The sequence below is a fragment of the Molothrus aeneus genome, chromosome 20, assembly GCF_037042795.1.
Source record: "Molothrus aeneus isolate 106 chromosome 20, BPBGC_Maene_1.0, whole genome shotgun sequence".
Taxonomy (NCBI): Eukaryota; Metazoa; Chordata; class Aves; order Passeriformes; family Icteridae; genus Molothrus; species Molothrus aeneus.
The window spans coordinates 8320031-8335075 of NC_089665.1; the positions used below are offsets into that span (position 1 = coordinate 8320031).

Below are 15045 nucleotides of genomic sequence, written 5' to 3' on the forward strand. Positions count from 1 at the left end.
CATTTCAGTGTCCCAGTGCCAGCAGCTGCTGGTTCATGCTGGGAGTCTGGAAGTGCTGAAAATCTCATCTTTCCTGTCACTGCATGAGGAACAGAAGGGACACAAAGAGTTGAAGGGTTTTCAGTAAAAGAGCCCTTCCAAGACACCACTCCTGGAAATTCAAGACACTTGGGAATCTAAGAGGGAGCACAAGAATTTTGGGGGGGGAAATCCATGCTAAAAAAGCACCTCTTTTGGTAATCCTAGCAGTTCCATTTAATCTGTTTACTTTGGATGGTAATGAAAGGAAACTGGGCCAGCTGCAGACCTCCTTGCTGTGACAACAGTAACCTTTTATTATTTCCATCAAACTCAAGGAGGAAATAGCTTAAACATCTGCAGCTTTTGGACAGGGTTGCACACTCAGAAATACAGCTTCAGTGCTACTGGTAAAAGATTTAATATTCCTTCCACCAGACATGCTGGGAGCAGCGTGGTGCAGAGACACAGAGAGCCAGGCCTGCTGCAGGAGCTGAGTGCTAAACTTGGTGAATCTGCAGCTTTGTGCTGGCACTGCCATGCCAGGGCTTTGCAGATGGGAGGTTTCTGTAATTCCCAGCTCTTTTTTTTCCTCCCAGCTCCAGTGAGTGAGTGCATCCTGCATTGGGTGGAGGATGCCTGGTGATGGTTCTGTCCCAAGGCTCTTAAAAGTTAAATTCTTCATTCAAGGCTCATAGAGGTGGTCTGGCCTCCATAAAACCATTTCCTCACTTTAGGCTTGCAGCCATAAGTTGGGATTCATCATTTGGGGCTGAATTGTTGCTGAGAAAAGTTTGCCTTGTCACACTCTGATAGTTCTGCCAAATTCTTAGTGCCATCTCCTCTGTTGTTTAGGAGAGAAAGTCCTTTAGGCTTTGCTTCTTTTGTTTGGCTTTTCCTGAATTTTAAAAAAAATTCAGCTGGAAAAATTCATATCTTCATTGGCTGGGAGCTGATCTTGGCTTTTTGTGGAGAGAGAAGCAAGAATTCCATTCCAGAGTCACTGCAGCTCTCTTTGCAGCCAGGGAAAAGCTGCTGGGAAGCAACAAGAGAAATTATCTATTGGTAAAAAAGAATAATAATAATCTGTAGGGCAAAAAAAAAAGAGCTTAAAGGTCCTGCCCAGCCTGGTACTTAAACATGCACAAATTTAAATGTGTGAGTAGTCCCAGGGGCTGTGCTTGGCCATGGTTGGAGTGCAGCACTAAACTCAAATGGGGGTAAACAGGATGGCTCCCACATGGCACCTGTGCTTAATGCTCTAAATGTGATTTAAAAATAGAAATCTTTGCATCCCCAGAAACATGTTTCACAGTGAAAGCAGGCCTGTATAATTCTGGCTCCTGCAGTAATTACATGCTGTTTATCTAAATAAAATTCATTCAGATGAAGCCTGTAGCTTTGAGTTATTGCCCTTGACACTCTAAAATGTAAGGATTCTTTAATCTTGCTTCCAAATAACTGCTACATTTGATTTCAGAGGGGACTAGAGGAGCCTTGTTACTGCTTGAAGGATTCAGGGAGATTTTATTTGCAAACTGCATTAAGGCTCTTCAGCTGAAATCTGTTAGCATGGAGCAGCCTTCTCTTTAAGGCTAAGAATATTTTACAAGTGGAAAGATAATTCCTTGGATTGCTAACAGCTCTCTAAGAAGGAGGGAAGACTTGGATATAATAACATTTATATGCTTTGATGATTTGACAGCAAATTTCTGTGTTACAATATCTCTAAAGATTTCTATCCTTCTGTGCTGTTGCGTTGCTGTTCCTTCAAGGTCTTACAGGGCAGCTTTGAACCAACATTTTAAATGTTTCCTTGCAGCCAAAGAAGCCAAAGGTCCCTGACAATCCTTTCCATGGCATTGTTTCCAAGTGCTTTGAGCCTCACCTTTATGTGTACATTGAGTCCCAGGACAAGTGAGTAACCAGCCTGAACTTCAGGGTTTGTTTGGTTTTGGATGTGTTGGGTTGTGCTGGATTCTGTACTCAAGCTGCAGAAGATTTAATATATTGCACCTCTGCTGCCTGATTTCAACAGGAGCAGTGTTTGTGGTTCAGGAAGCTTTGAGTGGGGCCTTTGCTTGGACAAAATGAGTGTTCAGAGGGCTGTGGGGTTGGTTTTGTGTGTAATTGCAGAGGGCTGCAGGAGTGGTGCCTGCTGCCTTTCTCTGGAAGAGGCTCAGAGTTCCTGAAATGACTTCTGTTGCCTCTGCAATTCCCACTGCAGACATGTGTCTTTCTTTCATCTCATGGCTTCCACAAATAACAGGGTTGGGTTTTCTGTAAAACACACATGTGGCTTTGTGGCAGAGGAGCTGCAGGATTTGCTTTGTAGGAATAAGTTATTTGAGATCCTAAGATGAAAGCTGGTTGTAAGATAACATTATCATTGCTCACAGACTGGGACTTTGTCAGGGGCTTTAATCCCTGGCACCCTTCTTCATCTTCCTCTCTGACTTGCAGCAAAAAACCTTGAATGAAAGGAGCTTTCAGCTTTGAGCTCTGAGAAGTGTGCAGGGCTCTCACCACACTTCCTTGTGCACCTCCATTCACACCAGGGTTTAAACAACATCTCAGTAACAGCTGCAGTGCCACCTGGGAGAGGAAATAGCTGAAAAAGGTTCAGTTTGGTCTTTTAGCACAGATTAGTGCTGGAAAGGAGGAGGCTTGGAGTCTCACCTGTGTGTGCTTTTGTGTCTTCCAATGAGACAGTGTCTCACTCAAGGCTTGGAGTGTCCTGATTTTATCCAAACTCCATGATAAGCATCTTGAAAAAGCTTTTCCATGTCCCATCAACTTTTTATGCTTAAAAAAAAATCATTGAATAGCTGAAACCTTGCACAGTGCTGTGTCCTGCTGGGTTTAGGTTCTGCTCTGCAATATCACAAAGGGAAACTGATATTTCCCCCCTGCCCTCAGCCAACAGAGCACAGACTTCTTTGAATATTTCTTCCCTTCTCACTGGGGGCCATTTTAATCCCCATTTTGGTAATTCTACCCCACAGTGCTCCTAGCCCCTTCAGTTGCCTTTATTTTTTTTTTATTCTCCCTTTCCTTTACAATCCTGAGATGTTTTATATTATCTTTATAGCCACAAGCTGCAGGGAGTTCAAAGAAAAACTGCCACAGTATTCCCCATGCTGCCCCTGACTGCCAGAAATTGCTTTCCTTCACTTTTTTCTCTCTTCTTCCTCCTTTGATTGAACTTTGGAGGAATCTGTTGCCATTGTCTGAAAATGAGATGTTGCTTAGATCATTAATTGTATATTTGAGCTCTGAATAGTGAGAGCAATAGTTTTATTCATCATTTTTCTGCCACATTAAATCTGTGGCAGAAAAAAAGCCTGGACAATTTTTTCTGCCAAAAAATTGTTTCCATACCCATTTATAGAAACACATTGCCAAAATCTGTAGCAGTTTAAGAGGAGACACCTGAAAGAAGGAGTTTAAAGATGCTGCTCTCCACCCTCAGCTGCAGAGTAAATATCAGATTTCTGACCAGCAGAGCAGATTTCATTCCTGCCCCTTTGGGATGTGCATCTTTAGCTGTCCTTTGTGGTCAGCTGGAGCAGCAGGAGCACACAGATGTGAGCTGAGCTGTTCTGGGAGAGGAGGAAGAGCTCTGTCAGGTCTGCAGGGCTGAGAGTGTGCAGAGCCCTCCTTAAATCTGCTCAGAGGCACGTCTGAGTCCAGAGTGCTTGGAAGGCTGGCACTTTGTGCTGTGTGTTTGCAGCCTCGTCAGCACAGGGGCTTCCAGAATCCCCAGTGCATGGAAAGTGCTCTGCAGTGCTCCAGGTGTGGCAGTGCCACTGCTCTGTTCACACCCCTGGGCACACCCAGGTTCCTGAGCACCCTCTTCTCCTCTCCTGGTTCTTCTCCTGATTGCCAGAACAACCCTCAATAGGTTGAGTGAAAGAAAAAAAAAAAAAAAACCACAAAAAAACCCCCCAAAAAACAAAGGAAGAGGAATGCAGGAATGAAAAGAAGCAGAATAGAATTCCCTTTATGTGATTTCATTTCATTCTTTCTCTTGGTTAGATTTGGCGAGTTCTCACTCCCAATAAATGTGCTACTGTTAGGAAATACCACATCTGCACTACCAGAGACTTTTCTTGGAGCTTTTCCTTTTTGCAGAGTCTGTGCAGAAAATACTCATTTTCTGTAGCTCTCCTGCCTTCTGTTTCATCTCCCAGCAGCTTTTTCTGCCAGACTCTCTGTGCTCCCATTGCACCACACAAAGGTTTGTGGCCTTGGTATCACATTTGGGCCAGCCGAGGCTCATGTGAAGCTTTGCCATCAGCCAAGGTGTGCATTAATGATGAATTAGTTCTTTTAGTGCACAGTATCCTGATGTTTAGCTGTCACCAGTGCCATTCTGAAATGGGAGCAGTCCCACAGCCTGGTTTGATGGGCAGCTTTATCCAGGTTGGGATCAGAACAAGCATGAAGCCCCAGCACTGCTCTCCCAGCCCTTCTGAACAGCTGCATTTTCTCCTGCATCCCACTTGACAAGACCTTGGGGGGGAGCAGGAAAATGCAGATCCATTTCACTTTGCCTCAGAGAAGAGGAGAACATGTGGGCTAAACATAAAGAAACAAAAGCCATCGACATTCCTGACCGTGTCTTGAGACTGAGAGAAGGCAAAAAAAAAAAAAATCAAGTGACTGGTGAGTGCTAAGAAAGCTCCACTTTGTTGCCCAGCTGGAGCCCAGCACAGATGCAGAGGTGGAGATGCAGCTGTTGAGTTTGACAAGGAGTGAGCCACGTCCTCCTTCCTTGAGGAGCTGCAGGGATGTGCAGGCTGCAGCCCTCCTGCAGCAGCCATCTGTTTGGCTCTGCTACAGCTACAGAGGGAGGTAAATTCTGCTTCTCTGTGGCCCAACACAATCAATGCTTCACTTCAGCCTTCAATTGCTGCTGCCAGCGTGGAGATTTATCACATCAGTGGAGCAGCCTGATGTTTTTACAGTGCTTGTAGCACAGCTGAGGAGCTGGGAGTGTGGAATCAGAGCTGTGTGCAGGGCTTGAGCAATAGGCATGGAAAAAGGGGCTGCTTGTCTTTGCAACTGCCTGGCTCCATGATGGAGATCCTGATATTCCAAGCACATCTTTGGAGATAAGTTTGGCCCAGCAGATCACCCCTGGTAGGAGCTCATCCCTTCTGAGGCAGCAGCCTCTGAGTTTGTCAGGGAAGAGACTTGTGGGTTCTGTGAATTCTCTGAATTCTCTGACTTGTGGGTTCTCTCAATTCTCTAACTTAGGGGGTTTCTGAATTCTCTCAATTCTCTGATTTGTGGGTTCTCTCATTCCTTGAATTCTCTGACTTGTGGGTTCTCCTATTCTCTGACTTGCAGGTTCTTTGATTCTCCTGCTTCTCTGACTTGTGTGTTCTCTGATTTCTCTGATTTGTGGGTTCTCTGATTCTCTCAATATCTCTGACTTGTGGGTTCTCTGATTCTCTCAATTCTCTGACTTGTGGGTTCTCTGAATCTCTGGAATTTTCTCTCTCACAAGAGGGAAAGCAAAAAGGGATAGAAACTGGGGGAAAGCTGTTGTTGGTGGATTTTTCCCCTTTCACTGGTAAAGGTGAGAACGTGCTGCAGAGTCTCAGCCTTTCTCCTGAGGATTTGGTTTTCTCCTTAGGAGCCCTGGATCGTGGCACAGCCCAGCCATTACCCTCAGAGGTGTGGCTTGTGCCATGGGAAGGGGAGAGCTGCAGGAAAACCATATTCAAAACAGGAATATAAAATACAGGAACTCCTGGTCAGCAGGGTACCTCTCATCTGAAAGGCCTATCTATTTCCCAAAATCCAAGCTTCCTTGAGGAAGGCTGTGTGAATTTGCCTGGGGGAGGAGGTTTATTGCTGGAATTCATCTGGCAGAGGTTATTCCATGGAGCTGAGCTGGACATGGATGTGCTGTTCTCTGGAGGGGTAGGACCGGAGGAACTCCCCAAGATCAGAAGATTCTCTGGTCCTCTGTTGATGGCTCTGGCTCTCTGCCATGCTCAAAAGCCTTTTTGTCCTGGTGAAAGGATGGAGTGAAGTTTATTGTTGCCTAAAGACCGAAATATTTGAGTAAGGACCGGGCTGTAATGAATCACTGGAGACAATAAGAGGGCTTTTTGTGCTTTTAAAAAGAGTTTGAGTAGGAAGTGCACTTCGTGCTCATGCTAAATAAAACTTCTTTAAAGGAAGTGTGAAGTTGTGCAAAACCAGGTGGTATCCAAATGGGACCAAGCAATGGCAAATGGGACACACCATTTTGAGCACATCCCTTCAAAATCCGAATTCCCTGAGCTCTGCTGGGATGGGAGGCCTGACTGTTCCTTTTCCTGCTGCCAGGAATGAAACTTGAGCACGGGCTTAATGCACTTGCATCAAATGTGCTGAACTGAGCCCTGGCAGACCTGGGAGCTTTTATGTGTGGCTGGAGAACAGATTTGAAGCTGCCACTAAAACTCCTGAGCACAAAAGGTTTGGGCTGTGGAATTGTGTGAGCTTTGTGCTGGGAGTGTGGAGATAAGAAAGGGCTGGGAATACCCAGCTGCTAAACCTGGACTTGCTGCTGTCACAAGACAGAGCATCTCATTGTAAGCATTATTCTCTCTTTTCACTCCCAATTCCTCCCTCAACAGACTCAAATATCTTTTTATTCCCCACCCCAGGAATCTGGGAGAGCTGATTGACAGATTTGTGGCTGACTTCAAGGCTCAGGGTCCCCCCAAGCCCAACGTGGATGAAGGGGGAGCTGTGCTGCCCAGCTGTGCTGACCTCTTTGTGTACTACAAGAAGTGCATGGTGCAGTGCTCCCAGCTCAGCACCGGGGAGCCCATGATAGCCCTGACCACCATCTTCCAGAAATACCTGAGGGAATACGCCTGGAAAATCCTCTCTGGAAACCTGCCCAAGTGAGTCTGGCACTGCCAGTGCTGCACACATCCCACTGCACTGAGGAGCTGATCATTTGTAAAGATGATTCACAAATACACTCATTTCCCTGTCAGACAGCCCAGGTAGCAGCAGGATCACTCCATTTACTTCATGGTTTCCTCCAAAATTCAGTTTTTTTGCACAGAGAGAAAAGCAGGAGAGCAAATGGGCAGTCACACATTGTTTTTCTTTTAAGGGCCTCTGGAGAACAGCTTCATATTTGGCTTTGATTCACAGTCAGATTTGCAGTTTCTTGAAATTCCTTTTGAAATGCCAGCCCAAGTCTCTTCAGAGGGTCCTGGCTTTCAGAATTGCTGCTTGGGTATCCAGCTCATACTGGGATTCTCAGCTGCCTTAGCCCAACATCATCTATATGGTAATTTATAATGAAGGTGGTTTATTTCTGAGATGCTGAAGTGCTTCCCTGTACCTCCCTCTGCTCTGGAACATTTTATCTCTGTATAAATAAGATCTGTAGATGTAAATCCAGTGCAAGGAAAGGAAATCATAATGAGTTTGCAGCAGTATGGATCAGTGTACAGGCTAAAGGTGCTCTTGAGATGTTGCCAAAGCTCCACTGCAGATAATTTTATTTGCCATTTAACATCTTCAGTTTGTTTCCTTTGTAAACCTGGGAGCAGCAGAATGACTTTCTGAAACCAGTAAAACCTTTCACAGATGGAAGGAGGGGAGAGGGTTCCATCCAGACAAGTGGAAAGATAAATTTAATGTGTGTTCTCCATCAGACCTCAATTGCATTCTTTATCCACGTTTTTTTGAGTGCTCCATTTTTGCTGTCCAAGATAAATATCACTGTCCTATTTTTTTTTAATGGATTTGGATTATAAAGAGTTGAGAGGTAGGGAATTTCCTGCCTCTAAACTGCTCTGTCTTTGTTGATACATGAACCTTGCTCACTGGAAGGCAGTGGAGGGGAAGGCACATCTTCCATAATTTACTTTGTTGATACCATCAGCTTTTAAAACAGGTTGCCAAAGTCTCAAATGCATGTGGAAAGCTGTTTAGTGCTGCAGAGATAAATATGACAAGTTTCCTGATAGTTCTGAGATCCTTCTGCAATCTTTAATTAGATTTTGGATAACTGGCAGTGAAGGTGAAGCTGCCTGGGGAAGGCTGTGTTCCACTTGCATCCTAATCTGTTTTTCTTGTCAATGAGTGAGTTGTCCTTTGCTTGAAGACCTGGTACAAAACTCTTTGGAAAAGAAATTCCTTCACCAAAATAGCAGTTGTGGGTTTGATGTCCTGTATTGCACAGGGTTTAGGGCTGTGGTCATAAAGCCCTTTTATGGCATTAAAATCCAGCAGTAATTTTGCACCTTGAGTGTCTGTACTCTCAAAAACCTCACAGGTTTTATCATTTTGCCTTTTTTTTTTCCCCCCAGGACAACCAGCAGCAGTGGTGGGCTCACCATCACAAGTTTGCTGAAAGAAAAGGAAGGCTCTGAAGTGGCAAAGTTTACTTTAGAAGAACTGTGCCTCATTTGCAGCATCCTGAGCACTGCAGAGTATTGCCTGGCCACCACCCAGCAGGTGAGCTTTCCTCTGAGGAGACACCAGCCCCTCCTCTGTGTTGCTGTGGAGGCTGGGACAGCCAAAAGTAATAAAAAAATCCATTTGATTATTGAGCTCTACATGATTCATTCTGTATTTCAAAGAAAGAAAAGTATTGATTTTCTGAGAAAAGTAATTTGCTTGTAATCCTGCTTTGCAGCATCAGTTTTGGGGTCAATCCTTTTCTGCTTGTTACATAATTTGTTTTGGATTGGGGGCCAATTTTTTTTTTTTTTAAAGATTCTCTGTTCATTATCTCCCCTTCATCAAAACAAGCACAACAATAATTCAAAATGCTTTTGGGAAAATACTTGCATGAAATACTGGGGCAATGTGGAGTGGAGAGAGGAGGAATTTATGCTGATGTGATTTGCAGCCACTCCACTCATTACATTCAGGTGCTTCCAAAATGCCATGGGTCAGCAATGAGCTGTGATGTTTGGCTCTATCCAGGCCTCTCCACCACTAGGTCTGGCAATCCTCCTCCTCCTCCTCCTCCTCTGCAGTTTGGGCACAGGCAGAGTGTTGAGAAACATCTTTATTAGCAGGACAGATGCCACAGTGTTAAGCTAGCACGGTAGCATGTCATACTAGAGTTACATATTTGACCTTGGAGCTTTCATTCTTTGAGCACATGGAGCCACCATGGGCCATCCTGGCAAATCAACAGCTCTGGGATGCCAGGAAGGAAAGATTTCCAGTGTCACTGGATGTGTTTTGGATATGGTTTGGTCACAGATGAAGTTTGAAGAAGCTGACCTTTCCAGGGCACAAGTTTTCAAGAACAATTATTTCGAGCTGGAAACCTGATCTCCCTGTTGCTTGTTTTGTTTCCCAACAGTTGGAAGAGAAGCTCAAAGAAAAAGTGGATACAAGCCTAATGGAGAGAATCAACCTGACAGGAGAGATGGACACTTTCAGCATGTATGTCCAGCACTTACTTCTCCCCACAATGTGTCAAACATCCCCTTTTGTCAGCCAGATGGTGCTGGAGTAAAAACAATCCCGAAATCCTGGTGTCACAGGATGGGCACAGGCATTTCCCTGCTCAGGAATGGTATCCTCTGGCTGAGCACTAGCACAGGCTTTAGCTGCTCCCCATGGTCCAAGCCAAAGGAACAAGAGCACTGGAAAAGGGAAAGGAAATAGTGAGTTTCCATTTGAAACATCATTTGCATCTTGGCAGCTCTGCGAGGTGGCTGCTACATTTCAAGAAAGGAAGCTATTTCAGTACATTCCTTCCTGCTTTAACTTCCCCCTGGTAATCAGCAGCCTTGTCAGTATGATCAAACCCCATTTCAGATGACATAAAAGACTGATCCAATCTTATATTTGGGGATTATAATTGAGAGAAGATTATCGTTCATTAAAATAACTTTTCATGTAGCGGTGCTAAAAATATTCTGCTCTAACATCCTTTCCTCTCCACCCCTGACAGACAGATTGAATGTATTTTTTGAGACAAGAAAATTGAGGCAAAAGTTGTTTTGCCTCTTATCAGACAAAAGAATATCTTTGCAAGACTGGGAAAATAATCCCTGTCACCAGCTCCTCCTCTCCTAAAACAAAGATTCAGCCCAGATAGCAGTAAGATATTTTTTTCAGAAGACTTCCTTCCTGTGATTCCTGCTTTTCTGCTGCTGTGGACAGGATCCCAGTGAATCTCCATCCAGCTCTTTCACATGGTCCCAGGCTCCATTCCAGGCTGCACAGAATTCCCTTCCCTTCCCTTCCCTTCCCTTCCCTTCCCTTCCCTTCCCTTCCCTTCCCTTCCCTTCCCTTCCCTTCCCTTCCCTTCCCTTCCCTTCCCTTCCCTTCCCTTCCCTTCCCTTCCCTTCCCTTCCCTTCCCTTCCCTTCCCTTCCCTTCCCTTCCCTTCCCCCCAGGCTCTTCTCAGACCTTTTTAGGAGTGAATCCCTGTCTGAAATTCAAGGTTGCTGTGTCCACTCAGCCAAAGCAAGCAAGGTAGCAGGAAAAGAGAAATAAAATGTGCCATAAGGTGGGGTTTTCTTAGCATGGACAGGTGAGTTTTGCCATCAGGAGCCAGCAGCTTCAGGTGGCTGCTGGATTTCCACAGTGGCTGCCTCAGACAGCCCGTGTGAAGTGTTTTGGAAGTTGTTTAATGTACAGCTCACATTTGCTGCTTTGGACAGGTTTAAAGTCCAACTGACAGGGCTGATATATCTTGTAACAAAGGCTTTTAATTGACTTTCATTCTGTTCCAGCTGAGGGCTTTGTCCAGCCTTCTGTCAGTGGAAGTCTGAGCTATAAACCTTGCTGGCTCATTCAACATCAAACAAGGGGTTTCTTTTGGGATTTGATGTCTTGTTAGGCAGTCATAAAATAAGTGATAAAATGCTGTTTATGCACCCTGGGAAGTGTTTCTTCTTTCAGAGAAAGGAGGGTGCAGAACCACCCCAGATGTGGAGAAAAGGAGGGGTTTACCCTTGGGGTGGCAAAGCAGTTTCTTTAGGAAAGTTGGAGAAATTATGGGAACTTCTTCTTGATGTTCCACAAAAGAAAAATGATTGTAATGCAAATCCAGAAATCCATCATTTCCCTGTTGGTCTGTGTTGTGAAATGATGGGCAGCACTCAGAGAACCCCTGAGGTGTTGGGCTCACTGGGGTTGCTGCCCTGCTCCTTCATGGGCTCAGCTCCCTGATCCATCCCTCTGTGCATGCCAGGGATTGTGTGAGGAGTCACCCACTGCTGCCTGGCTTAGGATTGGAAGTGTTTTCCTGCAGAACCAGGCTCCAAACCCTCTCATTCAGCATGGTGTGATCCTTTGTGTTCCCAGCACTTTTCCTGCTGCACCTCCACAGCAGGAGTTCATTCTGAAGTGCACACAAATGAGTTTCTCTCCCTGGTTTGTGGTTTTCAGGTGAGAGCCTGCACTTCTCCTGACTCCTGAGCATGGACACACAAATGGTGGGGGCATTTTCCACCCACTCAGAGCTTTGTGCTGCTCCTTGGTGCTGAGCACAGCTCCTCCCTGCCAGGCAGCGGCAGCAGGGGCCCTGCAGGGTGCTTATTTCAGCTTATTTCAGTCTGGCTCCCTTGGCCTGGGGGAATCCCCCAGGGAGGGGATTCTGGAGTGCCCAGCAGAAGCAGAGGCACCAGCAGAAACAGTCACAGGCTTTTTTTATCCCAATGCAAGTTTTAGATGGTGTAACTTGAAGCCTGTAGTCACTTCACCTCCTATATTAATTTTTTCCAACTTATTTTACATGAGTTTGCCTTTACAAACAAATGGATTGCTTTGAAGGAAGTCTTTTACTTTGCATCCTGTTCCAGACTTTATGTGCTGGAGGTGTAGGAAAGGGAACAGGCAACTTTTCTGGGTTGTGGTGAAGAACAAACCCAGGTCAGAATGACATGTGGGTGTCGCCATGTCTCAGTGAGAAGGTGGACACTTACAGATATTTTGAACAGTGAACCCCAGAGCAGTGTCCAAAACTTCACAAAGACAATGAGGGAGAGGAAAGATGGTTTGAGGAAGCATTGCTCAGGTTTCTCACAGCCCTGTGATTCTCATCTGTGCTACCATCATGAGAAAGAGCAAAAGTAAAATCCACTTCTTACAAATATAATCCTGAGGTTGTAAACACGCATCTGTGGCAGATTTAAAGTTGACACTGTTTTTAAAAACTGTGCTTAGTGAAACAGAATCAGTTCTTGCTCCTAGCAGAAGCTGTCTGCAGCGGGGGTGCTGGTCCTGTGCCCCTGAGGGCTCTGAGCTGCTGCAGGCAGAGTTTCTTGGCTGTTGTTTTAGGATCAGCTGCACCTCTATTCACATCATAATATGATGGCATTAAATATGTCTCAAAGCAATATCATGCTGTTCAAAATTTAAAAAAAAAAAGGGGGGGGAAGGGAGGGAAATGTGTTTGACTAATGTGTCCTTTAGTCTGGTATATGTCTCAGGAACTCAAACAATGGATGGCAGCAGTCCTAGACATAGTGTAAATAAGACATCTGCCTTCATCTTCACACATGGGAGACACAGAACTCATGCAGATGTCATTTTTAAAATCCTCTGTGCGAGATCCTGTGAGCAGTAGAATATTGGCTGTGAATAAATGGAGAGATGATAAAATGTTGGTGTTACACAGACTGGATTAAATGTGAAGCTGAATCCCAGTCTGGGCTTGGTGCTTGGGGATTTCTCCTCTTCATCTGCCACCTTTGATCCCCAGCCCCTTATTTGTGTTAAAACAGAGAAAGGTCAACTGTAAAAACATCCTGTCTCCCCTGGAGCCCACTTTAAAGCATCGTGCAGCTCCCTGCAGGGTTTCCCAGCTCCTCCTCAGTACAAGTTGTAGCTGTGTGCATTCACATCACAGTGCTGCTGTCAGCCAGTGGAGGATTTTCCTCCTCTCACAGTCAAAGGCTCCAGTTCTGGCACTCTGTTACTCAGTGTGATTCTGAAACTCATGCTTGATTCTTTTTTTTTTTTTCCCTTTTTTGCAGTGTGATCTCCAACAGCATCCAGCTGTTAGTGCAGGACCTGGATGCAGCCTGTGACCCTGCCCTGACTGCTATGAGCAAGGTAGGGGTGGATTTTCAGAACAGGTCACCTTAAGATCCATGTGGAGTTCTTGTGTGCTTTGATTGCTTGATTTCACTACTGATACATTTTTTTACTCTGATTTTTTTTTCTTACTTTTTAGAGCAGCAATTGCTGTATTTATAAATCCATCCCTCACTCCAAACCCTCTTATTATTCAGATTAGAGCTTCCAGGCTTTTTGCACCACATTAAAACCTACAGACAATGAAATACATTCAGTGAGTACTCAAGGCTTTCTCTTTCCACTCCCAATGCCAGTGAGAACATTTCAAATTTGGAAAAACTTTTGTCAGCGTGAAATTCCAAATGCACCTTCAGGTTTTGCTCTCCCCTTTGTCTTCTTTGGCAGGGAGTTTTACCAGGCTGCTTGTTTGGGGCTCTGAAATGGAGGTAGTCCACACTGGAGGTGATGTGGAATTGAGATTGAGCCTTATTGCCTCTGTGATCCTCTCAAGGACATATGGAGCCATTCCTGGAGAGGCCCCTAGGACTGAGCTTAAGGATTTTGTTGCAGTTACACTGCTGGCTTTTATATGTTTGAAATGCAGAGCTGTGTTTCCTTGCCAAAGTATTGTGAAAACCCAGACTTGCTTTAGACAGAGGTGAAGACAACAAAAGTGGATTGAACTATATTTTTTTTTTTCCTTTTAATTAGAAATATTAAACATAGAGCTCCATTTTTGTAGGATCAACACACTGTCTGGCTGCCATGAATTTTAATAGCTTTCTGCTTTATGATGTATTCCAGCTGTAACCAGTCCCACCACCCCCCAGCTAATATTTGAAGTAGAATGCAGCTGGTAATAGAGCTTGTACAGGTTCCAAATGGAAAGAGGATTTTTTTGCCCAGTCAAATAACACCCCTAGGAAGGGCTCAGCACTTCAGGTGTTGCCTGTGTGCTGTGGCAGCCCCTCAGATCTCCTGAAGCTGCAGAGTACAGGAATATTTAAATCACTTAGCTCTCACTGTTTATACCCAAGTAAACCACAACCTTGAGAAAGCAGCAGCTGGTAGGCCATTTATTTTTGTCTTTGTAAAATGCAGCACATGTGATGGGACTGATGATATATAAACAAGTTTAAGTGTTATGAAATTAGCTAAATAAATACCTGTCACTTGTGCACACACTCCTCTATTTGCATCAGACAGAGTTGCTTTTATGTGATTTTATTAGACCTGGATTTGGTGCAAGAGGTTTTTTCCCTTCACCTTCCTCCTCCCTTTCCTTCAGGGCTGGGTTGTTACTCTGACACTTCAATAAGAAATGCATGTAATTATTTAAACACAGAGCTAGTATTTGGAAATGTAAAATTTCAGCCTGTATTAGAGAAATAAAGATTGTGTGGCTGATCCATTCCAATTTTGCTCTCTCAAGATCCATGCTCCATTAGGGCTTTCCTTTGTTTAGTTTCTTTTCATTTACCTCACTCTGGTGTCCTCCAGGATTGAACATTCCCAGTCCTTTGTTGGAGTCTGGCTTTGGGGTTTTTTTGTTTTTTTTTTCTTTGCAAAAATGTTCAGGAACTATAGAGGTAAATTATGAAATGCTTAAACCTCTCAATCCACTTTGGCTGCAGGCCACGTTGAGAGATTTAACACAGAAAACAGCATCAGGAATATTGCTTTCAGCTGGGAATGCTGCTTGGTTTCCATGATTCTTTACTTGGTGTGTCCTGAAGAAAATGGTAAATGCTGAGAGGGCCCCATATTACAAAACTTGTAGGTGATAATCCTTACTCAGACTTTACAGCAGGTGTAGGATGATTAAACAGGACTGTAGGACGGGGAGCTGGGATGTGGGTGGGAGGAGAATTTGCCCTAAACCCTCCTGTTGTGATATCCTGGATAACTAAGAACTGTTAATGTGTCTGTACTGATCTGTAGCAGGCACTCACGTTGCCTGGTGTGCTTCCTTTTTCATTTCTGGGATGAGGGAACTGCTAATCTGCAC

At 44.6% G+C, this 15045-nt stretch overlaps 1 protein-coding gene across 1 annotated transcript in view; it reads left to right on the top strand.

The window, feature by feature from the left end:
- The window catches only part of VPS53 (VPS53 subunit of GARP complex), a 64474-nt gene that overhangs the window by 33731 nt on the left and 15698 nt on the right, over window positions 1–15045 (top strand). Inside the window, exons 13-17 of the mRNA XM_066563508.1 lie at window positions 1841–1935; window positions 6687–6929; window positions 8355–8502; window positions 9365–9447; window positions 12995–13073. Of these exons, the coding sequence (XP_066419605.1) occupies window positions 1841–1935; window positions 6687–6929; window positions 8355–8502; window positions 9365–9447; window positions 12995–13073 (648 nt within the window). The remainder of the gene's footprint in view (window positions 1–1840; window positions 1936–6686; window positions 6930–8354; window positions 8503–9364; window positions 9448–12994; window positions 13074–15045) is intronic.